The 24,284-nt window shown below is 47.9% G+C and overlaps 1 protein-coding gene across 2 annotated transcripts in view; it reads right to left on the bottom strand.

Annotated features, from left to right (window-relative positions):
• Positions 1-24,284, bottom strand: part of LOC116277082 (protein sidekick-1-like) — a 92,606-nt gene that overhangs the window by 22,199 nt on the left and 46,123 nt on the right. The window contains exons 2-3 of one of the 2 annotated variants that reach the window (XM_072955291.1): positions 1,420-1,531; positions 598-788 (exon numbers count right to left, since the gene is read on the bottom strand). In XM_072955291.1, the coding sequence (XP_072811392.1) occupies positions 598-788; positions 1,420-1,493 (265 nt within the window). In that variant the 5' untranslated portion in view covers positions 1,494-1,531. Of the gene's footprint in view, positions 1-397; positions 789-1,419; positions 1,532-24,284 lie in introns of those variants that run through there. The other variant, XM_072955290.1, reaches the window with a different exon arrangement.

Raw genomic sequence — 24,284 nt, 5'->3', positions numbered from 1 at the left:
AGACAGTGGGTCCCCTGAGTCACTGGACAATGCACGCTTCCTGAACACCAACTTTCCAGCACTTAGAGCGGCTCTCATGGGCCTAATTTTGTCTCCTCCTTCTCCCTGGTTTAAGAATGACACATGGTTCTAGGGGCATCTCTGTTCTCACTTCTTAATCTACTGAAAGGTAACATCCAAGACTTTCTGACTTTCTTCTGGGTCAAAAAGTTAACACTAGTGCTAACAGATTAATCCTTGAACACCAATCACAACAGCCAAACAAGAGTTACAGGAAAGCCTTGTGGCAGGAAGGCCAGCACAGGACGCTGGGCAACATGCCCCGGATGCCAACACTCTATTTCCCAAGCTCTACAACTGGAAAATTTCAGACTGTTTCTTGCACATTTTCAAAACATTGACTGTTTGACTCAATGTGTTTATACTCTTGGGAAGGAATAACAGGCAGAATTTGGAAGGTAAGCTCAACCACACCTCCATTTGTGGAGTTAAAGATAAAGTCAGTGAAATACAGGTGTTAACTAGGTAGTTTTCATGGCTGGTACTGGGGCTGCCCCCACCCCCAGGAGGCTGCACTGCGGTCCATGGGAGCGTTACCTATGATAGAGAGGAAGGCACTGGCTCTGGCCAGCTGAAAGCCGCTCCCCCGCAGTGCCTCCTCGCAGACGTACAGCCCGGTGTCCACTGAGGTCGGGTTGCTGACGGTGAGGCGCCTCCCAAAGCTGTGGAGCCTGCTGGTGACTGTCATCCCGTGTCCCTTCCAGGTCACACTCAGCTCCTCCACAGACCTGTGAGGAGGAAGGGCATTAGGGACCATGACTGTGGGTCATGTTGATGGCAATCGTAATAATTTCAGGTGTTCAGCACGGGCTTGCTGAAGCTAATTCTACCAGGAACCGTGGCAGGCTGAACAACAGACATTTAAAAATCAATCCAGGCAGAACTCCCTCCCCAATGGCGCATCCGCGATGCATTCTGCTCAAGGGCTATTGGGCAAGGATAGCTAATTGCAGCAGCAATGGACCGTAAGTGCTAATGATTCTATTTGCTCAGGAAAAGAATGTTGAAAATAAATACTGCTCGGGGACACGGCTACCTGGGAGGCTACGGTGGCGCTAACTGGGCCAAGAACACCCAGGACCGCAGAGGACAGGAGTAACTCTTCCCTTTGCGGCCAGACGCCCCAGCGCCTCTCCCCTCCTCGGTGGGAATCTCGGAGGAGGCGCCCCACCATGCCCCACGCCGTGTGGAAAAACACCGCTTTCCAGCGCAAATGCTGCAGTCAGCACAGACACGGCAGAACGGGGCTCGGGGACAAGTCTGCACACAGCGTCCCTGTCCTCCCGTGCACGCCACGCACATGCCCGGCTGGAGGAACAGGACGCCCTGGGCAGAGGAGCAAACCACACACAGGCGTACCTGGCACTGGCCACACACTCCAAGGTGGCCTCACTGGACCCGGCCACCACAGTCCTGTTGCGCGGGGGGACCATGATGACGGGGGCCGTGGCTTCAGGTGCGCTGACATCCCCTGTGGCAGAGAAAGCATAAGCCCATGGAACTCCTCTCCAAGGTACCAGGAAACCTGAGGACTGGACGCGTGACAAACAGGAATCCTGTCAGGCCGTGTGGACAGGATTCCCAGTGTCTAGCGACCCGCCCCCTGGGAGCCCTCAGTGTCCTCCAGGCCTCTGCCCAGCTGCAGGAGCCCAGGGTGGAGTCCACAGCCCAGAAGCGGATGTCTGGACAGGAACCCGAGAGCACCCAGAGCCTCCTGCTGCACCTCCTGCTGCACTCAACTGCTGTGCATTTTCCAAAATGCTTGCTGACTTTGTTATTTTTTTTAATTGATCTAAGAGTTTGCTCACAGAGTTACCTAGTCTGTCTACCCATTACTTTCAAATCCACTCAACCTCACAAAGTTTTCACGCATCAGGCATTCTCTCAGGCACACATATCTCCTCTTGGGGCCCGAATGGGATCCCGGAAGAAACACGTTCTGTTAACAAGGTGCACAGTTGTTTCCAGGAAAGAAACTTAACTGTCCTGAATCCAGCTCTGTTGTGTGAGTTTCAAACTATAAATAATTTAGCTCATACTTCTGGTGACAAGGGAGGAGAAAAAATACCATGACACATTTTTTGCCACTTTTCTCGCAAGTACATGTAATGTTAAAATCAACTACCCACAGTGCACGATACTGCTGCTTATTTACGGAAAGTGAAGACTGAGCCAACATTTCTAGATAAGGAATTTCAACAGAGGGTGGAGACGGAAGAGATTGGAAGTAAAAATGAATTGATATCACAGCAAATGCAAAACGCTTGCTGTAGAACTTGATACTGCAGGGACCCGCCACCACCGGGAGCAGTGGGACAACTCTGGGAGGCCCCACCTAGCCGGCAGTGCAGTCAGGGCCATCGGGGGAGGACAGCACGGAGACGGGGGACTGACTGCTTACTGACACCAGGTTCCCTCTGCTCTGTGTTCTGGCTTTCACTGCCTAAGCTGTCTGTGATAGTTTTGAATTAAAGGTTCATGTGAATTAAAAAAAAATAAAAAAGCTTGATGCAAGCAGAGCCAACAAATCAATTTTTTTAAGCCTATAAACATCGACACCATAATGTGAGGCCAGTTCTCAGGTACCTGGAGGTCCCTGGAAAGCAGGAGGCAGCCTTCACCTCCCCTGACCTCGCAGGGCTCCCTGGAGAGCTTCCCTGCAAAGTTCTCCGTTGGCAGAAGTGCAGGGCTCGTGGGTCTGGTTGTCAGGTTTCTGAGGAGATGCTGGAGAACAGACACACTCGTGAGGGGACGGAGGACAAAGGCGGAATGCCAATCAGATGAATGCCTGCCTGTCACCTGTGAAAGTTGCTGATGAGGAGAAATGACCTGAGAAGCTAATATTTGCAAATAGTTCCGCGAAGCGAAGGAGAGCAGTGGGGAGCATGCAGAGGGCACCGGCAAGGTGCTAACTGGGCACTACTCACCACTCCGCCCCCACGCAGCATGGGAAGCCGTGCTCAGCACTTGTCCCTGGCTGGTCAGCCTGGACTGGATCGTGCCTGAGACAGAGCAGCGGCGTCTGCAGCCGCTGGGGGGTGTGCGACCCCCCCAGCCCCATCGGGGGGAAAAGAGGAAGCAGCTCCGCATGGACACTCACGAGGAACAGTAACTTATTTATATCACACACTCAGCCCGCACAATCACGCGAGGTCCAGTCCCCTCACCCCGCGGGGTCAACAGGACAAGTTGAGTGACCAGCTCAGTATCGGCTGGTATATGTCCATCTGTTCTCGCCCCCCCAACCTCTGGACCCCGACTTCTCTGTTCTTTCTCATGACACATGAATCACACGTGACACCTGTTGGAGAAGTAGGTACACAAGATGCAGAAAATGGAACAGGCCCTAAAAAGAGTGTGTCTACCACACACCCAGTATACACACGTGCTGGTAAAGGGACCTTGACTCAAGGAAACGAGGACAGCAGGACCGAAGCAAGGTCTTGGGGCGGCAGGGCCTGTGCGTTTTCTATGGAAACTGCGGGAACAACACTTCAGTAAAAGTTCACGGAGGTGCCCAGCATCCAGCTCTCCCAGGGGCGAGGACAGTGTTCATCAGATCACACAGTGCTGGCACACTTGCTTCTTAAAGACAAACCTGTTTTTAAATTTCATGCAAATTCACACGTGCACACGGACTAAAAAGAACAGCACAGGGAGGCTGGAAATGGAACAGAACCCCCCAGACCATGGCCCCAAAATGGGAACATTTAACTTGGCAACTGGCAGCTTTGCTTCAGTCAGGCAGGGAGCCCAGTCTTGTTCCAAAGGGACCCTGGTCCCTGGAGTGCAGAGGTCTTTGGTCCGAAGTCATTTATTCTCAGTGGAGAAGAACCCTCACCCGCCTGCCTCTCCACCTGTCTGTCTGCTCACTTCAGCCGCTGAGTGTTCTGCACGCCGTGCGAGGCAGGAAGCAGCCCGTTCCAGACACAAAGCACTACCTAACCCCTGGGTTGAGGTCTGTGTCAGAACTGCTCCTCTGTGGCCAGGCCCGCGCCAGGTGTCCCCGCGCCGAGAGCGTCCCCCAGGGGCACGACCCCTCCGTACAGACCCTGGGCTCATCCCTCACTCGCCCTCCATGTCACGTGGGCCTGAGTCTCTTCTTCCTTCACCTCATTTTTGGGGGTTTTACTCCTTTTTTAAGGGAGGGGAGGTAACGGGTGTGCATTTTTAACCTGCCAAGCTGACTTTCTACCAATTTTTTCCCCCACATTCAATTTTTAGAAGAAAAAATGCAAAGAAGACTATCTGGGCATTTTTAAAAGAATAAAGCAATCACTTCATCTCTGCTGTTCCCACAGAATCTAAGATATAACAGGCATCCAACAAATGCTCAATGGTTGGTTAATTTTTTCATAAATATTCCATAATAACGAGCCACTACTACCACCACCAGGAAAATTGCCCTCTCCTTCAGTGTTCCGCATTAAAAAAACATCACAAAACCACCATATGCCAGCGTGTTAAGGATTATTTCCGAGAAGACTGAGAACAAACGGGAAAGAAGGAAGGAAACCACTTCACCGAGCTCCCATCCGGCCACTTAGCATTTTGCCGCATGTTTACACTTACACGTGTTGCCCCATGATGGCAACAAGCTCATAAGGGAGCTGTTAGTATTCCCTTTTCATAGATGAGAAAATTGAGGCCCAGCGTCATGTCGCCTCCTCGTAAAACTTTGTCTGTGCTTGGTTAGCCCCTAATTAAATTAGCTAGAGTGCTCCTTCCCCCAGCACTTCCCTCTCTGAGACTTCCCTGTCACTCCTTCAGTGGCATGCTTCCCAGGCTGGTTCAGGTGGTTGGGAGGGTTTCTGCTGAGGTCAGCCCATTGGGCACCAGGCAGCTTCAAAGGCACAGAGGCAAACGCTCTGTGGTCCGGGGGACAAAGATCTCAGCCGAGGGAAATGGCACACAGTCCGCGTCAGTTTCCCCCACGTGAACCTCTTAATCACCAAAGAGGCTGAGCAGGGAGAAGTTGCCTGGTTTACATTTAATTACAAAGTACATTTAAAGAATATCAAATCTCTCAAACAGAAAAAAAAAATTCGAAGTCCACTTGAAATGCTAAGCAGTGGAATTACTGCAGATAAAGTAGGATGACTGGAAAACAGCCCGCTTCCCTGTGATCAAGACAGTGCCTTGGGTGGGAGTGCAGCCTGAGGGCACCCAGCAAGTCACACAGACCGTGCGTCGGAGCTGCAGGAGTGGCCAGAGTTGGTGGACGAGACCTGGAGGGAAGGAACTAGCCAGCGCACGTCTGAAAGCCACTGGAGGGTCTAGGGCAGAGGGGGGAGAGGATAGGACCTTGTCTTAAAAGAACCAAACTCTGGAAATGGCCTTATTCTAATATTTTTTATGGCTGAGTAGTATTCCATTGTATATAGCACAAGGAACTATATTTAATATCTAGTACTAATTTATGATGAAAAAGAATATGAAAACAATATATGTATATACACAGACAACTGAGACATTATGCTGTGCACCAGGTATTGACACAACATTGTAAACTGACTATACATACTTCAATTTAAAAAAAGAGAGAGAAATAAAATAAAATAAAATAAAAACTCTGGAGACTACAGTGGGCAAGGGAGGACACGGGAGACCAGCCAGGTGATGGCAGGCACTCGTACAAGACACAGCAATTCATGTGTGGAGGTGGGAACCAAATCTGGGACTTTTCTCAAAGACACAGGCACACAGTTGCTGATGGACTGGACTTGGGGGTGACTGTGGGACTGGGGCTGCTAGGGGAGCTACTGTTTGTGAGATGGGAGGACCAGGGGTAAAGGAATCTGGTTCTGCACCTGTTGTAGGTGGGGTTCTCACAGGTCTCAAGGCTCATCAGCGGCCTGGGCACCCCTCCACACTCGGTCTTTGCCTCTCTGCTCCCAAAGCTCTCTCATATGTCTTATCCACACTATCACCTCTTTGGAAAGCTGCTCATTCATCCAAAAATTACATATTAAAAATAGAACTACCATATGACCCACCAATCCACTCCTGGATACACAATTGACTCCTGAGCAACATGGGGGTGAAGAGTGTTGACGCTCCAGCTGGTGAAAATCTGCATGTAACTGCACTGGCCCACTGTATACGTGGCTCCTCCATATACATGGCTCCTCCGTATATGCAGTTCCACATCTGAGGATCCACCTAGTGCAGACTGTGTAGTTACTGTCGTGTTTACTGCCACTGGATGCCTCTGAAGGAACATGGTAGGTTGTCCCATCCAGCCGGTCCCAGAGTCAGCTACTTAAGGACCTTGATTGTGTCCATTTGACAGAAGACTGCCTTCCTTTTCATCTAGGGCCCTAACCCTCACTGTTATGCATGCAAATAAAACTGTTTCGCATTGTTTAAAAAATGGGCCCATGCTGTACAAACTCATTTTTTTTAAGGGTCAACTGTATATCTGAAGGAAACAGATGGGTCTCCAAGAAATATCCACATCCTCGCGTTCACTGCAGCATTATTCACCAATGACATGGAAACAACCTGTGTCCATCAGCAGAGGAATGGACAAAGGAAGTGTGGTAGATGCACATGATGGAATATTACTCAGCCATGAAAAGAAAGGAACCTCTGCCATTTGCAACATGGATGGAACCAGAAGGTATTATGCCAAGTTATTATCATAAGTCAGAGCAAGACAAATACTGTATGATCCCGCTTCTACGTGGCATCAAAAAAGTGGAACTCAAGAGAACAGATTGGTGGTTAGCAGAGGCAAGGAGTGGGAGGAGGAAGAAATGGATGAAGGCAATCAGAAGTATAAACTCCCAGTTGTAAGATACATAAGCTCTGGGGTACAATGTAAACAAACAGCTCTGGGCACTGCCAGACGTCCACTGTGCTGCAGGACAGCCCGTGGCTGAGACCACTGGTTCGGGGTCACACTCCTAGGCAGGAGTAAAAACTAGTTCTCTCTCTTCATAGTAAAAAAAAAGGCAAGGCAAACTGCCCACGCCTGTAGGCTGATGACCAGACAGTCTCCCTCACCAGGGTCTCAGCTCCTGCCCTGGCCAGCTGGGCTGGGCTCTCCTGGGCTCCGAGCATAGTGGGCAATTCCAGTGTGGGCTGCCTGGGGGATGTGTCCCACAGGGCCCTGTGCCCCAGCACGCATGCCAGACAAAAGGACACTCAGCACTCAGTCCCTGCAGGCCCCCCTCCTGGTCCCCTCCATGGAGCCCTGCACTTTCCCTTGGTGGAGTCTGGATCGTTCCTGAGGCCTGAAGCCAGGAACGTGACTTGCTTGGCTGTGAACACCCTCCAAGTCGCAGCTGATCTCACCCCTCCCTGACTCTTGTCCCTTTAATGAGGCCTCTTCCCAAGTCCCAGTTATTGGCTCGCATCTCTCCATGCGTGGGACAGCCCCACCCTGCGCGCAGGCAGTGCTGGCCCTGCTCATGTGCCTGCTGCTGCCTGCCAGCCCTTTCTTCTCACCAGCTCCAACCTGGACATGTGGACCGGCCAGGCCCCTGGAAGCTGCTTCACCCCAGTCCTTGGTCCCTTCCATTTCAAGCTCCTCTCCCCTCCCCCAACTACCCCAGATGAGGTTCTCATGTGGCCAGCAGCTCAGAGGTATAGTTAGGAAGAGAAATGAGTTTAGAATCCAGTGGAGATGCCCTGGCTCCCAACTGGAAGCAAGTTACTTAACTCCTCTGAACCTCATCTTCCTAATTTGCAGAACGATGTCCATCTCACAGGGCTGCTGAAAACAGGAGTGCACATTTCAGACCCTCATTTTTGATGTGTGAATGTTGTGTACATGACACACGTCACACAGAGCCTGGCACACACAGGGCGCAGGACCTGGAGGTGTGAACTCTGCGGTGGATGCGGGAGGAGGCCCTCAGTCCCCACTGCCTTGCGGTTTCACCCTCTCTTCTGCCAGGGACCCCTCCCCACAGACGCCCCGAAGATGCTCAGGCCTGTGTGCTGGGCATGTGGGGCTGGGAGTGTGGACCTCGGGGGAGGCCTGCAGCCCGGCTCACTGCTCAGAGGGAGGGAGCTGTCTGCACACACTTCCCCACACTCCTCCTTCTGGAGATCTCAACAGCTCATTTAAAAAGATGCAGCCTTCTTTCTTTCAAAAAAGAACCTATGAAAAAGCATCTCAACAGGTGTGTCTGATCTCTCCCCACCACGGGGAGCCAGCGTCTTGACAGTGCGACTCCTACAAAGCTGAATCCTTCAGGGCATGTATTTCTAACGAGACCAGGAGGTGTCTGTGTGTGTACATATTATGTGGCACCCCCAAGGACCTGGAGAAATGATTATCAGTGTTTGTGTTCCTGTGTGCTATGGTGACAGGGCTGTAGGCGCAGGCGGACCAGGTCACCCCCCAGACTCTAAAAGGGGAGTTTCTCAAGGCACAACCTGGGCACTTGGAAAATGCACTTTATCGTGAAAAATGAACTGAACAGCATGACTCTTCTCCTGATTGGAAAAATTGTAATCACGAAACAGAAGGTGCCTCCCACCTCTTACTTTCCCCAAGTTCCCTCTTCGGTTCCTGCTCACTGGCTCCCGGATGGGGGTGGTGGGAGTGCAAACACACAGCTGCTGTGTGTGCCGGTGTCTGAGAAAACCTCCCCGTCCTTTACTGCTCATTCGCCGGAACCCAGTCACAGCCTCGAAGCAGTCACGGTGGCGCCGTGAGCGGCAGTGAGTGGGTGCCCGGGGCTGGGGGCAGCACGTGTAGACAAACCCGATGACAAAACCTTTGTTCCCTCCAGACGAGTGTGTGCCAGCGGACTGAGTTTTTTTTTGTTTACTGTCCAACAGGAGGAGGGAAAGAAAAATGGGGGAAATACAGCAGTACCTCCCATTTACAATTTTATCTTTACATGGACTTCCATTTTTATCTCAATACACTCCTGGACTTCTCTACTGACAAGAGATGATAAATAAAATACTATGACAGTCTGACAAACAATCCGGCAGTTCCCTTCTCTTCTCATTTATAATACATTTGAAAACTTGCACATTTGGAAATGAGTGGAATGTGACAAAAATGTCTTTTCATCAGCTTTCTACTGGGCAGAGAAAAATGAAGGTGATAAAACAGCTCTACAGTAGGCTTCCGCATGTGTTTGTTTATTCCGGGATGAGCATGAACTGGTAAACCACAGACCAGGTGCGTGGGTTTAGGACCGCACTGACTGGACGCAGGAGTGATCCAAACAGCTCATTTGAGAGACAAGAGCAATGACCCACATTTTATTTAAACACATAAACACATAATCTACTGTTTAATAGTAGAAGAACCCTAACCAATAGAAAAACTGGGACCATATATAGTTTGCATGGGGTCGAGGAATAAGAGGGTATTTTTCACGAAGTTAGGTCAATTTTCCAAAGACGCTCTGAAATTATTGAGAATGTTCCTCAGCACAAGGTCACTCTTGGCTTCAATGAGAAATGGCCGTAAATAATTCTGCTAAACGTGCAAATCTGGGCATGGGGCCCAAGCCCCCCAGCCAGTGGTGCCCATCTGAGGTGATCAGTAAAGACAGAGGGGAACCACAGGACCCCTTGGGGGAGCCTTTGGAGCCTATGTCCCCTCCACCTCCAACTGGAGGACTTCCAAGGAAAAAAATTTTTCTCAAAGTTCAAATGAGATGCAAAGCACTTAGAGGCTGGCAGAGCGGCAGGCAGAACACTCCTGCAGCTGGCGGACTCGGATGGAGGAATCACAGCCACATCTGATCTTGTCTGTAATGACCAGAACGCCATCGCCTAGAGGACAAGAGCCACACTGATGGTGTGCTGTGCCCTCCTCGGACCTGAGCACCCTGCCTGCAGCAGTGTTCTCCATTCTCACCTACCCCTCTCTGCTGCTCCTCTGCAACCCCCTGAAATCCCAGGGAACTGGTCACCTCCTCCATGAAGGCTTCCTGGGCCCTCAGTTAAAGTGATCTTTCCTCTTGGTACCTGTGGCACACTTTTTAAAAACTGTGGTTGAATATACATAATATGAAATTTCCCCTTTTAACCATAGTTAAGTGTGCAGGTCTGTGGCAGTAATTTACATGGTTGTGTGACCATCACCACAATCCCTTTACAGAATTCTTTCATCTCCCCAAACTGAGACTCTGTCCCCCTTAAACGGCCACTCCTCCTTCCTTTCTCCCCAGCCCTTGCCGCCCACATGCCGCCTTTGGCTTCTGTGAATCTTACTCTGGGGACCCCATGTCAGCAGAATCAGACAGTATTTGTTCTTTTGTGACAGGCTTATTTCACTTAGTGTAATGTCTTCAGGGTTCACCTACGTTGTAACACGTGTCAGAATCTCATCCTGTTTTAAGTGTGACTAATGTCCTGTTGTGTGGATGGACCACACTCTGTTCATCCATTCATCCACTGATAAACACTTGGTGGCTTCCACCTTTTGGCTACTGTGAATGATGTTGCTATGAACATGGGCGTGTGAATGTCTGTTCAAGCCTCTGTTTTCAGTTCTTTGGGGTCTAAATCATATGCTAACTCTGTGTTTAATTTTTTGAGGACTCACCATACCACTGTCCATGGTGGCTGTGCAACTATACATCCCCACCAGCAATGCAAAAAGAGTTCTAATTTCTCCATGTCCTCACCAACACTTATTTTTCCTTTGTTTAGGTTCTTTTCAAAATAGCCATCCTAGTGCCTGGCAAGTGGGATCCCATTTGGCTGTCGTTTCCCTAATGGTCAGTGAGGTGGCCCATCCTTCCGTGCATTTGTTGGCCGTCTGTGTGTTATCTTTGGAGAAATGTTGTTCTTATCTTCACTCAGTTTTCATTTATTTATTATTATTTTAAAAGGTATTTTGTCCTGTTCATACAATTTTTAAAGGTTACTGTCCATTTACAGTTATTACAAAACGTTGGCCATATTTTCTGTGCTGTACATACATCCTTGAGCCTGTCTTATGCCCAGCAGTCTGTACCTCCCACTCCCTCCATCTTTATGTCCCACTCCCTCCCCTCCTCACTGGTAACCACTAGTTTGTTCTCTGTATCTGTGTGTCTGCTGCTTTTTTGTTATAATGTTTAGATTTCACATAAAGTTATTTCATACAGTGTTTGTCTTTCTCTGTCTTACTTATTTCACTCAGCGTAATGCCCTCCAAGTCCATCCATGTTGCTGCAAATGGCAGAATTTCAATTAACGGCTGAGTAGCATTCCACTGTGTGTATGTATAAGGTACACATATATATCTATGTCTCAGAGTTTCTTTATCCACTCACCTGTTGATGGGCACTTAGCTTGCCTCCATATCTTGACAACTGTAAATGATGCTGCTATGAACATTGGGGTTCATGCATCTTTTTGAATCGTGTTTTTGTTTTTTTCAGATACACAGCCAGGAGTGGAACTGCTGGGTCATATGGCAGTTCTGTTTTTAGTTTTTTGAGGAACTTCCATACTGTTTTCCACAGTGGCTGCACCAATTTACATACCAGCAGTGCACGAGGGTTCCCTGTTCTCCACATCCTCGCCAACACTTGTCATCTGTGTTCTTTTTGATGGTGGCTGTCAGACAGAGGTGAGGTGGACCTCACTGCAGTGTTGCCTGCATCTCTGATGGTTAGTGACGTTGGCACCACTATTCATAGATGTTGGATATTAACCCTTATCACTCACGTCATCTGCAAATATTTTTTCCCATTTAGTAGGTTGTCTCTTGGTTTTGTTGATGGTTTCCTTTGCTGTGCAAAATCTTTTGAGTTTAATTAGGTCTCATTTGTTTATTTTTGCTTTGATTTCCTTTACTTTAGGATGTGGATCCAAAAAAATACTGCTGTGATTTGTGTCCAGGAGTGTTCTGCCTACGTCCTCCTCTAGGGGTCTTAGAGGATCCGGTCTTACAATTAGGTCTTTTATCCAGTTTGAGTTTTATTTTTGTATGTGGTGTTAGAGAATGTTCTCATTTCGTTCTTTTGGAGAAACGTCTATTCTAGTCTTGGCTCATTTCTCTTTATTGTTTTTATTGGAGTGGAGTCAGTTTACAACGTTGTGTCAGTTTTGCTCAGCTTTTAATCCAGGCTGTCTGGTTGTTGAGTTGAGTGGCAGTTCTCCACATTTTCTGAGTATTAATCCCTTACCAGAAACGTGATTTAGAAATATCCCCCTCACTCCATGGCTGCCTTTTCACTCTGTTCACAGTGCCCTCTGATGCACAGAGTGTTTATTTTTGATGAAGTCCAATTCACATATTTTCTCTTTTGCTGCCTGTGATGTGGTGTCACATCTAAGAAATCACTGACAAATCCAAGGTCATGAAGCTTTTCCCCATCTTTCCTTCCAGGAGTTTGACAGCTCTGGGTCTCAGGTTTATGTCCGTGGGGTAAGCAGTGCCCTTTCTCACTTGGTTAACATCCGTGTGCAGCTGGTGCTGCCCACACCCGGCCCCAGCCCTGGGCCCCATACAAAGCCACAGCTCTCTACAAGTGCTGCCAGCTCCCACCGAGGTCCTTCCCTGGACAGGGGCAGGCCTGACCTACGGGGAGGTGGGGAGGTGAGCCAGGATGCCTGTACACTAATGTCCCGGGAAGTTGTTCTCAGCGAATAAAGCATGAGCTTTCTCCCCTCCGGCAAGCCACCGGAAAGTGGCTTCTATACGGTCTCCCTGGGGCTCCCTGGGGCACCCAGGCCAGGAGTTTACTGAGGCGGCAGGTCATTGAGGTCCCTGCACTGGTGTCTGTCCCTTCCCTGCCTCCTCTGCCTGCACCTCTGTCCAGCTTCCTGGGGTCGCCTCTAAATAAACTAACCCACGTCTCTGTTGAACTCACATGCTGTGCTTCTGGGGGCGAGTGAGACCAGGCCTGTCTCCTTCAGACAAGGGTGTCCGTACCCCCACACATCTGCCCCATCCCTTGTAAACCTGAGGGAAGAGATTCTCGTGACCCCTGTCATCTTCAGACCCTCTGGCAAACAGGAATGCCCAACAGCTGCCTGCCAAATCGAATGAACCTAACTTTACATTTTCCAAATAGACGCCAATATCTGTTCCTAAGATAATCAGATCTCTTCCCAAGACAAGAGTTTTGCACGTCAGTTTGTGGAGAGCCGCACAGCCCTGTCTCCAAGACACGTACGTGACTCTGCCAGGCTCAGATCCCGCCGCAGATCGGATGTTCATTACACAGCGTGCTTCACAGATAGAAACCGTAACGAGACAAGTGCCTCTAACAGATAAAACCAAGAACAAAGAAATTCAATCCTGAGTCCCTGGGGAAAACAGAAAATTATCTTAACAAATGCTCTGAGCACACGAGAGAAAGAAAAAAGAGAAAAGGAAAAAGGAGATAAATCAGAGGGGATGGGGGTCACAGTCTGCTCCACAGAATACATCTGGAAAATCGCAATGGCGCCCCTCTTCTGCCCCACCAAACTACAGTAAAGATCTTTACAAAACCAGACTGAACTGGAGTTGCTTCACCTGGGTGCAGACTCCACTGTCCAACTCACAGACTGGGAACTGTGGCAACTGAAGCTCAAGGCAAACTCACAGTCTCGTTATAAAGAAGCCACGCCACCGGGGAACACGCCCAGGGCTGTGAGTTTTTGAAGACTTTGCTTGATTGGAACAATGTAAAATTGAAAGCTTTATATTTTACGCCTCCCCCAGCCACGTGAAAAACAGAGACCAGAGGGGCTGATATTTGGAGAAGCAGGTTTCTCAAGGTTTCAGCACTTCGCCGGGAGGGGCACCCCACAGACCAACAGATGACTTTCTTTTTACTTGTTCGTGTAAGACTGACATCCTAAATAAAACTGGAGCTTTTCAAACTAGACATCCCAAACCAAATAAAACCTCTCACCCACATGCTTAGTGTTTCATAAAACTGAAATCCTGAAAGGTGGTTATGCCCAGAACTGAAGAAATATTTCATCAACCACTTTCTTTCCCTCTGAATCCCCACTTCAAATGCAAATGTTGGTACAAATACATGGATGAGCCCTTCCTCTACTCTGGGTTAGGTCATCACTTTCATATTCAGTCCATCTTAGAAGTGGGCGGACTGTGAGACAGAAAATCTTGCAGGATTTCTAGCCTAACCAGCATCAAGCCACTGTGAGCCCTACACATTCCAGAACAGCATCAGTGAGTGGACAGCTTGCCGGCTAACCAAGTCCTTTGCCCATATTCGCTCCAAGCAAATTCCAGGAAGAGAACCACGTCCTGTTTCCTGACATTAGGATCCAGGAACACTTCTGTCCAGAGGGGGAGTGAACCCTTCACCCCACCGCCTCTCCACGTGGGCCATGCAGGGCTACACCCTGGGCTGGCATGGCAGGCTGACCGCTGCCGCCGCGCCAGGACAGGCTGTGGGCTCAGTTCCCTGGGAGACTCCTCACTGCGGGGAGAGCCTGGACCCCGAGGGGCTGGAGACCGGTGCCTGCACGATCTGAGCACAAGGTGGGTCCTGGCTCATCTCATGTGTGCACTCTCTGCCTGTCTGTCTCTGGGAATTAGGTGGGTCACTGTCGCCAATGAGGAGCACAGATGGAGCCAGGCCCACGGCGGCTCTGAGGGAAGGATGAGAACTCATCACCATGAGGAATTTCCTCTTCTCCTTCCCATCTCTTTCCTTTTTGTAACAGTTGTTGCAGCAGAATTACCCTTAGGTGTCACAACAGAGGTACCAACAAATCAGGAAATCTTCAGAGAAGGAAATATTTCTTTTCCTGTCTGCCCTAACTTCCTTTAAATGAATAAAGTCAGTCCCACAGCGCAAGCATGGAGCACTCAGCTAGAACAAGACATTTGCCGACATGATCCAAGGTTATCTATTTAAACCAACTGGTTCTCTACTCAATCTGCGAGGAAGCAAAGGTTTTAAAAAAGTGTCAACACAATCTCATTTATATTTTGGTCTGAAATCAACAGCAGCAATAACTCTAAGGCTGACGACAGACAGAGGGGGAGAGCACGGAACAGAAGCTGTGTGTGAAGGACACAGCTGAGACCCCTGTTAAGAGAGCGGCTTACAGACAGACTACGGTGCGTGTTCACGCCTGGCAGACGTGAGCAGTCTGCTCACACAGACCGGAGGGCAGATGTTGATAAAAAGTGAAGTCCTAAACCCACCTACGTGACTGTTCAAATACGCGAAGAGGCTGGTCAGTGTGGGCCTCTTTAAAATGTGGAAGGTCGCTGATTACTCAGCAGATCCGGGCAGTGCAAACTACCAATTCAAACAAACGAGCTCTAAGAGTGTGTTCACACGCTTAGCACCTTGTACAGTTTTAAGCAGCGTGGGTGGACAGCTTCCCGCGAGACAGCGCCGATAGACTGATAGAGAATTTATAGGAAATCCAAAAGTAATTATGGCAAATCATTAAACAACGGGCACCTCCACCAAAACTCTCCCAAAACTTCCAATAAGAGGATGTCATCTATTTATTTAAAAATTTAATGTAGTCCTGTTCTATCCACGGAACACCTTGTCTCTGAGCAGTGGCATGCCCCCTGAGCCACGCAGAGGGAGAGGGACGGGCTCGGATGGCACTCTCCTTAGCCAGCAGGGGACCACTCAGCACGCATGCACAGTGAGGCTCACCGAGGGAGGGGGAGGCTTAAGGAGCGGAGAATTGGTCCCACACACCTGAATATCAGACAAGGATTTTCCCCAAAATCATTTCCCCCAAAAGAGGGAGCTGCCTTTGGTTGAGTCCTTAAAAATTCTATTGGATTACAAGTGCTCTGTTCCTTTATTTTGAAAATTAACTACTGTTTGGGAAAGACACTTTAGCCTAAAATAACCCCAAATGAAACAAATGGTGGCTACCTGAAGGAGTCCATTTGTAGAAAAGATGTAGAAGTTTAACACAGATTTATTTAATAATTATTCTCCGGGGGTAGGACCTCCCACATGTAAGTGTTGGTTACTGTTGGGAAAAGGCCTTCTAAACATCATTTTGAAAACAAAGCATACAGTGACACCCACATCCATGCTGTACGGTGACACCCACACCCATGGCCGTACAGTGACACCCACATCCGTGCTCCTAGATGTTATGAGCAGTGAAAACAATGATGAGGAAGCTCTTTCTAGACTGAGACAGAAAAAGCTCTAAGACGTACTGATAAGTGAAAAGAGCAAAGTGCTGAACAGTGTAGATGATGTGTTGCTTTTGAGGTAGAAAAGGGGGAAGAAATAATTCTATATATGCATATTTGCTGTTCTTGACATAAAGAAAAATAATGAAATAAAAAAATAATTCAGTCAGACACATGCAGAAAGCACTGTTCTTTTACAACTGGGCTTTCCAAAGAAGCGGCTATAGAGAAGGCATCCCAGATGATGTAAAAATACAAATCTTAAATACATTTCTAAGTACACTTTTCTTTTTCCCAAACCTGGTACAAGCTTTATTTTCCTCAGAGAGCCTTTTCTGGTTAATTAGTTTCAACACACCCACTAATTAGCTTAATCTGACATCAGCGTTTTCAGTCTCCAAAGCACTGAAAAACCACATACACTTTTACAAATGTTTTTAAGACCTTTTTATTTGTATCTTCTAAGCTGGTGTTTCTCAAATTTTTATGTGCACACAGGTCATCTGGGGATCCTGTTCAAATGCAGATTCCAAATCAGCAGATCTGGGTGGAGCTGAGATTCTACATCTTTCAGCTCCCATGTGAAGCCTGTGCTGCTGGCCATGCTCTGGGAGCTGAGCTCTCACTCATTAGAAGGAAAACATAGTGCTTTTTAGCACATGACGAGGACTCAAGACACTCAATATGCATGAGCCAACTCCTTGCCCCTCAAAGTGGAGCTGGGACCAGCAGTGTAGACCTCTCCTGGGAGATGGTTACAGGGGCAGAGTCTCAGACCACACCCTGGACCTACCAAATCAGGACTTAAATATTAACAAGCTGCCTAGGTGATGTGAATGCCTGTTCAATTTGAGAAGCTCTGTGCTAAGTGATCTTACGCTTCAGTTAGGATTACATTCACATGTTTATCAGTTACATAAAATAAAACACATAAAACCACTGTCTTCTCATGCATGACTCAGCAGAAAGTAGTCCTGGGGGAGAGGGTGGGGAGGTGGAAGGAGGCACTGTTGACGACAACTATGAGAGAAAGAGTCAGGAGGAAACTTGGGATGAATCCAAGGATTTCTGTGCAACACTGACACCACTGGAGATTCTAGAAAACACCAGTCTGGTGGAACTTTAGTTCTGCAGAGAAGGGAGCAGGTGGAAGGTGAGTTGAGCCTCGGCATGTTGGGTATGCTGGAGGTCAAGGGCAGACTGATGCCACAGGAGATAATTAAAACATGGAATCTGGTGTGTAGGAAGGAAAGGATGCTAAGAGAGGGCTAATAAATTGGGCAGGAGTGGCGAGCTAAGTGTTGATCAGATAAAGAAGGCAAAGGGCAGGGAAACTGGAAGAGAAAGAAGACTGCGAACAGAATTAAAGCTCCCAACAGAGACTGTAAGAATCACAGCCCAGATATTAACTGCTTAGTGCGGGCCGGACCCTGAGCCACTCCATTTGTATCCACTGTTAGGTATACTTTTTATTATTCCCATTTTGACAGATAAGGAAATTGAGACCCACAAGGTAGCTTCTCTGCCAACGTCACAGGGCAGAGCTGGGATGTGAACACAAGGCTTTACAGCCAGAATGTGTGCTCTTAACTACTGCACCATCCTAACTCCAGTGAAGAGGTCCAAGGTGTGGCCACGCCAAGCAGCAGAGATAAAAGCCCATAAGAGAAAAGGCTGAGACACCCTGCGTCCAGAGTGGTCATTCCAGTTCCTGAACTCAGGCTAGTCTTCCAAGAACCCAGGCTCTTCACACTCAGACCCTGCCGACCGCTCCAGTGCCTGCCAACCCAAGTCTATGCCCTCTGTCTGGGGTGGGAGACATTATCAAGGCTCACTAATATGTTGAGTTCTCGTCTCCTTCCGGGCACAAGAGGTGGATCCTTCCCTGACCCCAATGAGTTAGTTATATGTACAAGTTAGCATGTAACTGCTTTTGGCCCCTGAATTGCGAATGGAAGGGACCGTGTCATCTCCAAGCAGATGCATTGACATGCAGGTGCGAGATGCCCCCCCGGATCCCGAGCCCCCAGGCCCTCGTGGAGGTACTCACATCCCGTAACAGCCACACCTCCGCCAGCCTGGCTCCGAGTCCCTTACAGAGCAGCCCCCTCTCCCACACGGAACCTGGGCTGCATGTGGAACGTGAGTCAGAAGTAAACTTCAGTCGTCTTTAGTGCAGCATTCCTCTGTCTACACTGACGGAGTCACTCCGCTTCCAAGAACCTCTCTAATCCATCCCCACCCAAATAACCCAACCGTGGGCCCCACTTCCCTCCAATACCCCACTGCCCCAGCCCTGGTCAGGCTGGTTTCCTCGCTGCCTGGTCTGTGCTGTCTGCTGCCCCGCTCCACGCCTGGCCCCTGCCAGCCCCCAACACCCACCTATCCCCCAAATGACCTCACAGGCCATCCAGTTCCACAAGCGTCCTGCAAGGGTCAGATCACACTCCTCCAGCTCTGACACTTTCCCTAATCACGCCCATTCCTCCCTCCAAATTCATACGGCCCTCACAGAACACATGGCAAAAGGTAACACTTCAATAAACACTTTGTTCAAAGGAGTTTAGAACAGTTCTGTTGCTTTGTCTAAAAATGCCAACAGAATCCCGAGATTAACCAGAGACACATTTGGATGAGGGGAACACGGCACTATTTGTATGGTCCTTACAGGTTAAGGTACAAATCTGGAATGTTCTTCTGGTTGCTCGATCTCCAGAAAAGAAGGAACGAGCTAGAAACGTTTGAGAAAGACACATAAAACCATCGTGGCAAGTGGACAGGTGAGGGTGCCTGGTCTACCGAGTGCACTGCTGTTCAACCCAGCGCACTCAGGCCAGGCAAATGGTCAACTTCTGTAAAGTCCTGAAGCCTCCGGACAAGACCCACACAGACGGGCCCATCAAGTCTCAGTAATGAGTGACGGAATTTGGTGGCAAGCCTTTAAGGACAAATAAAAGGGTGAACATAAGCCAGCTTCGCCCAGATCACAGTTTGACCAAGAGTGAAGGTAAAGGTGCTGGCTGCCAGTCCGTAATACAACTGTAAAGCAGCCAGACTCCTCTGAGGAACAGGCCTGCATGTCTAGGGCTGACACTGGAAAGGACAGCTGTGTCTAACTGTGTCCTGGTGACACTGAGGAAGAGTACCAGATGGGGCAGAGTTGGGCCGAGAGAGACAAATCTCACCTTAAAGGAAGGCAGACAACCGACACACAGAGTTTGGCCGAGTGACTGAGAGGACGCACGGGGAGTCACCCCACCTGGTCTAACTCTCAGTGTCCCCCCGTGTTGTGCGGACTTGGGCAAGTTCCTGTCCATCTCTGAGTCTCAGTTTCCTCTTTTGTAAAGTGGGACAAGGCCTCCTACCTCAAAGGCTGCTGTAAAGGTGAAGATAAAAGGAGCCCGCACGTGAGGCTTGGAACCCAGGCCCAGGGCAGAGCAAGGGCGCGTGCAACCCACGTCGTCACCGCTGCCGCTGCCATCCACTCATTCTCTGGGTTACTGCCCTTCCCAAAGGAAGCGTGCTCTGCCGCCACCGTTGGGTCAGACTAAAGCTGCGCAAAGCCATCTTGCAGTTTCATATTTCTTCACCTGAACTGTTCTTTGCCACACTTTAGCAGTTTCTTTTTTTGTTAAAAAAGTTTTGTCATCATAATCAAGTATCATTTGCACATGTAGATAAAATGTGCATATGTTAATAAAATTAACTGGTGAAAGGTTTTTAATTAAGGCATAGAATTGAGACATTTTACACTAAATAATGTTATTAGCTCACTACAGGGAATTTTATACTGAAAAAATAAAGAAAAGATTTGTTCAGTTCTCTAGGGAATTCAGACCCCAAAATTCCCTTGCACTTTAATCAGCCAGCGCGGCAGCCCTAATGGCTCTGGATGCAGTAGATAATGGCAATAATTTATGTTAGCTGAGGATTCTATTAATTTTCCTATACCTTTTTTGAAGTTATATCATTAATTGCTATTAATGCTTCCTAATCAAGACAGAGCTCATCACTGAAACAATTAACCTATTTCTGAAGGTGCAAATAGAAAGATAATTCATCAATTTCCTACTTTTTCCTCCTGCTGCAACACCAGGCTGGTTTTTGTCTAAATCCTCTTCTCCTGAGGACTCGCAGCAGCTGCTGTCAGCCATTAAGGGAAAGCAAAGCATGTGCTCGCTTATAAGGGTCACTCCCGGAGTTCTGTGGTGAGGAGGCATCATCTGTTAACTGAGGTAAGAACCTCAGTTGCGATCACAGTTTCCACAATCTAAAGACATTAAATGAAGCCGGATTCCCAGGAAGAAACACACCTCCAAATCCAATCTCCTTATGCAATGAGAGAGCATTGCTTTCACTGCTGATCAGATTTCTCTAAAGTGACCTCAGTGCGTCCAGACAAGCAAGCTGGGCAAAACCAAAGGTGAGGCAGACGGATTACTGCCTGTAACAGCGAGTAGCAGAATTCTGTCTTGAGCGGTCTGTGGGGCTGGCTGATGGATGGGCCCAGGATAAGCGCAGATGCTGGATGAAGGGCCGAACATGGACTTGACATCTCACTTAAACCTGCTTTGGAGGAAAATTGAGTAATGGGTAGGTAAGCAGGTCCCAAACTGATGGGCATCAGAATGACGTGCAGGGCTCGTTCAGGCACTGATTTCTAGGTGCTACCCCACAGGTTCCAACTCCGCACACGGGGGTGAGGTCTGAGATCTGCATCTCTACCAGGCTCCAGGTGACGCTGCCCTGCCGGTCTGGGGCCTCCCACACTCTGAGAATTTCACAAGCACAGTAAGTACAGGTGAGAAAGAAGCAGGGTCCTGGCAACTTATGGATTATTTTTTTAAAAATGGAAAAGAAGTCCTTTAGCCCTGGAATAAAACTCCCTGCATCCAATTAGGTTGAACTGTAGCCACCTCACTACAGTCTACACGTTCATTACTGTGGCAAAATTAAAGTTAAGTAACCCTGATGATAAAGCTTGTAATGGAAACACCGTAATAAAGGGATTATTTTGAAGACGCGAAGGAACATCTGGTATGAAAGAGACGCTTCAGGAATTGCTGAATCAAACTGATTCAGATGAATCAGAAAATCTGAATCAAATGAAAAACGCATTGAGAAGAGTCAGTAATATACTATACATATGAAAAGGAAAGAAAGATTGTTTTTAGATGACAAGACAATTGCAAAAATTAAAAAAAAAAGTTATACAAGCCCAGAAGAACAGATTGGGTGGTGCATAAAATCAGATCAGTGAATTTGGCTGGAATTGAGGGTTTTTCCTAAAATTCATGGAAAATAGATCAAATGAGCTCCGAGGAGTAGAGATGCTGACTGGAAGCCTGACCCACGAGTTCCAGCGGAAGCACAACAGGAGCTCCAGAAGGGAAAGCAGAGTGCGGGAAAGAAAGATGCTACTCAGACTAACAATACTGAGAAAATCCCCTGACATGAACAAAGATGAGCATCTTCAAGTGAGAAGGCCCGCTGAGCACCAAGGAGGGGAGAGCCCGACAGTCCGATCCCAGGAAAATGGCGGGGCTCACGGAGAAACAGAACTTGCAAGCGTCCAGATGGATGAAACAAGGTAACAATGCAAGGAGAACAAAAAGAGAAACCAAAACCCTCCAGACATCTCTGCATCAAAGGCTAGAACAGAATGGAGTAGCATCTACAGAATTTTAATGGAATCGAGCTTATCACAAACATCCTACAGGCGTCAATCACCGGCCACACGTTTTCTGAGGAGTCCAATAGCTTTACTCCATGTGACTCCCATGGTTTTCTGATAAACATTTAACAACCGGACCTGATCTGAAGTATTTGCCAGTTTCCTTAGTGCAGATCTGAAGCTACAACTATGCCATCAATTACACGGAGTTGGGAGGAGACACCCATGGTCAGCGCTCACCAGCACAGACTGACTGAAACCCCACCCTCAACCCCCAAATGCACGGCTGCACAAGGCGACTGGCCAGGACTCATGGCTGGTAGGAACGTGCCAGTCAGGCTTACCTGCTCAAGAACTCTAACAAGGGACAGAGACGACTGTCGGCCACTGAAGCTGAGCACTTGTATATAAAACTGAGTCTGCTGGCAAAGAAGGCTGGTCAAGAAGCTGAGGGAGCCAAGAGGCACAGAGGGGCAAAGATGAGGGCCGCCTGGCCCTGAGGAGCTGAGAGTCCTCTGGACCCCCGGAGCTTGCACTTGCAGTTTCTTGAGGACTGGAGGTACCTTGTTCTCAGGCTACGTGAGATTCCCATTTCATTTTGCTCATATGAACCTCCTTCCCCCATTATCACACTGGAGCAAGCACATTTGTTTGGGTGTCTGTTTCTTGATTAAAAAGCTTGACTAGAACACCCTTAAAATAACAGCTCCACTGTTATTTTATTTATTGTATAAATTTTTTGTAAAGATATAATTTTGACATTCACAAAGATGCAGCTAAAAGGATGCTCACCATTCTGTCTATAATGGTGAAAGTCTGGAAACATTCTAAACGTCCGGTGATTGACAGTTAGGTTGATGAATTATGATGTTTGCTTACAAAAGGAAACTAGGCAGCTATTTAAAATGACAGAGTAGATAGTTAACATTGTATAAATAATACAGTGTTAAATGAATCACCTACAAGGTAGCACCTACAGTATGATCTGATTTTCCTAAATATGTTTATTTTTTAAATTGATGTGTAGTTGATTTATAATATTGTATCACCACATTTAGTATAATAATCTCTAGGTCTGTCCATGTTGCTGCAAATGGCAATACTCCATTCCTTTTTATGGCTGAATAATATTCACTGTATATATGTACATCTTCTTCATCCTCCAGCCATCTGTTGATGGACACCTAGGCTGTTTCCTTGCCTTGGGTATTGTAAATAGTGCTGCTGTGAACATTGAGGAGCATGTATCTTTTTAAGTTAGAGTTTCCTCCAGATATATGCCCAGGAGTGGGATTGCTGGATCATGTGGCAGCTCTATTTTTAGTTTTTTAGAGGAATCTCCATACTGTTTTTCACAGTGGCTGCACAATTTACATTCCCACCAACAGTTTAGGAGGGCTCCCTTTTCTGCACACCCTCTCCAGCATTTATTATTTATAGACTTTTTGGTGATGGCCATTCTGACCAGTGTGAGGTGACACCTCACTGTGGCTTTGATTTGCATTTCTCTAATAATTAGTGATGTTGAGCATCTTTTCATGTGCCTCCTGGCCATCTGGATGTCTTCTTTGGAGAAATGTCTATTTAGGTCTCCTGCCCAATTTTTTTTGATTAGGTTGTTTGTTTTTTGGACATTGAGTTGTATGAGCTGTATATTTTAGAAATTAACCCCTTGTTGGTCACAAGTTTCGCAAATACGTGTTAATTTTTTATTTGTATGAAACACACAGAGGCAGATCTGCAAGATGTTGTGGGGTTCAGTTCCAGACCACCACAATCAAGGGAGCATTGCAATAAAGCAAGTCACATGAACTTTCTCATCTCCCAGTGCATATAAAAGTTATGTCTATGCTATGATGTAGTTTATTAATTGTACAATAGCATTATGTCTAAAAAGGGTAAGTACCTTAATAAGAAATATTTTGTTGCTTAAAAATGGTAACCACCATCTAAGCCTTCAGTGAGTTGTAATCTTTTTGTTGGTGGAGGGTCTGGCCCCAACGTGGGTGGTGTTGAAGGCTGGGTGGCCATGTAGCAATTTCTTAAAACTGGACAGCAATGAATTTCGCCACATTGACCGGTTGATTTCCTTTCATGAACGATTCCTTTACGGTGTGCAATGCTGTCTGACAGTGTTTACGCACAGCAGAACTCCCTTCAAAACTGGAGCCAATCCTCTCAAACCCTGCTGCTCCTCTATCAATGAAGTGTATGCAATATTCTAAATCCTTTGTTTCACTGTAACAATCTTCGCAGCATCATCACCAGGAGTAAGTTCCATCTCAAGAAGCCACTTTCTTTGCTTGTCCGTAAGAACAAGTCCTCATCTGTGAAAGTTCCATCATGAGCCTGCAGCAGTCAGGCCCGTTTTCAGGCCCCACCTCCCCAGTTCTCTGGCTGTTCCCACCGTGTCTGCAGCCGTTTCCTCCACTTAAGCCTGAAACTCACAAAGTCATCCACGAGGGCTGGAATCGCTCCTTCCAGCCTCCT

Source organism: Vicugna pacos, chromosome 35, assembly GCF_048564905.1.
Source record: "Vicugna pacos chromosome 35, VicPac4, whole genome shotgun sequence".
In the NCBI taxonomy this organism is placed as follows: Eukaryota; Metazoa; Chordata; class Mammalia; order Artiodactyla; family Camelidae; genus Vicugna; species Vicugna pacos.
Note: the sequence above shows the minus strand (reverse complement) of the source record. Positions and strands in the feature narration are given on the sequence as shown.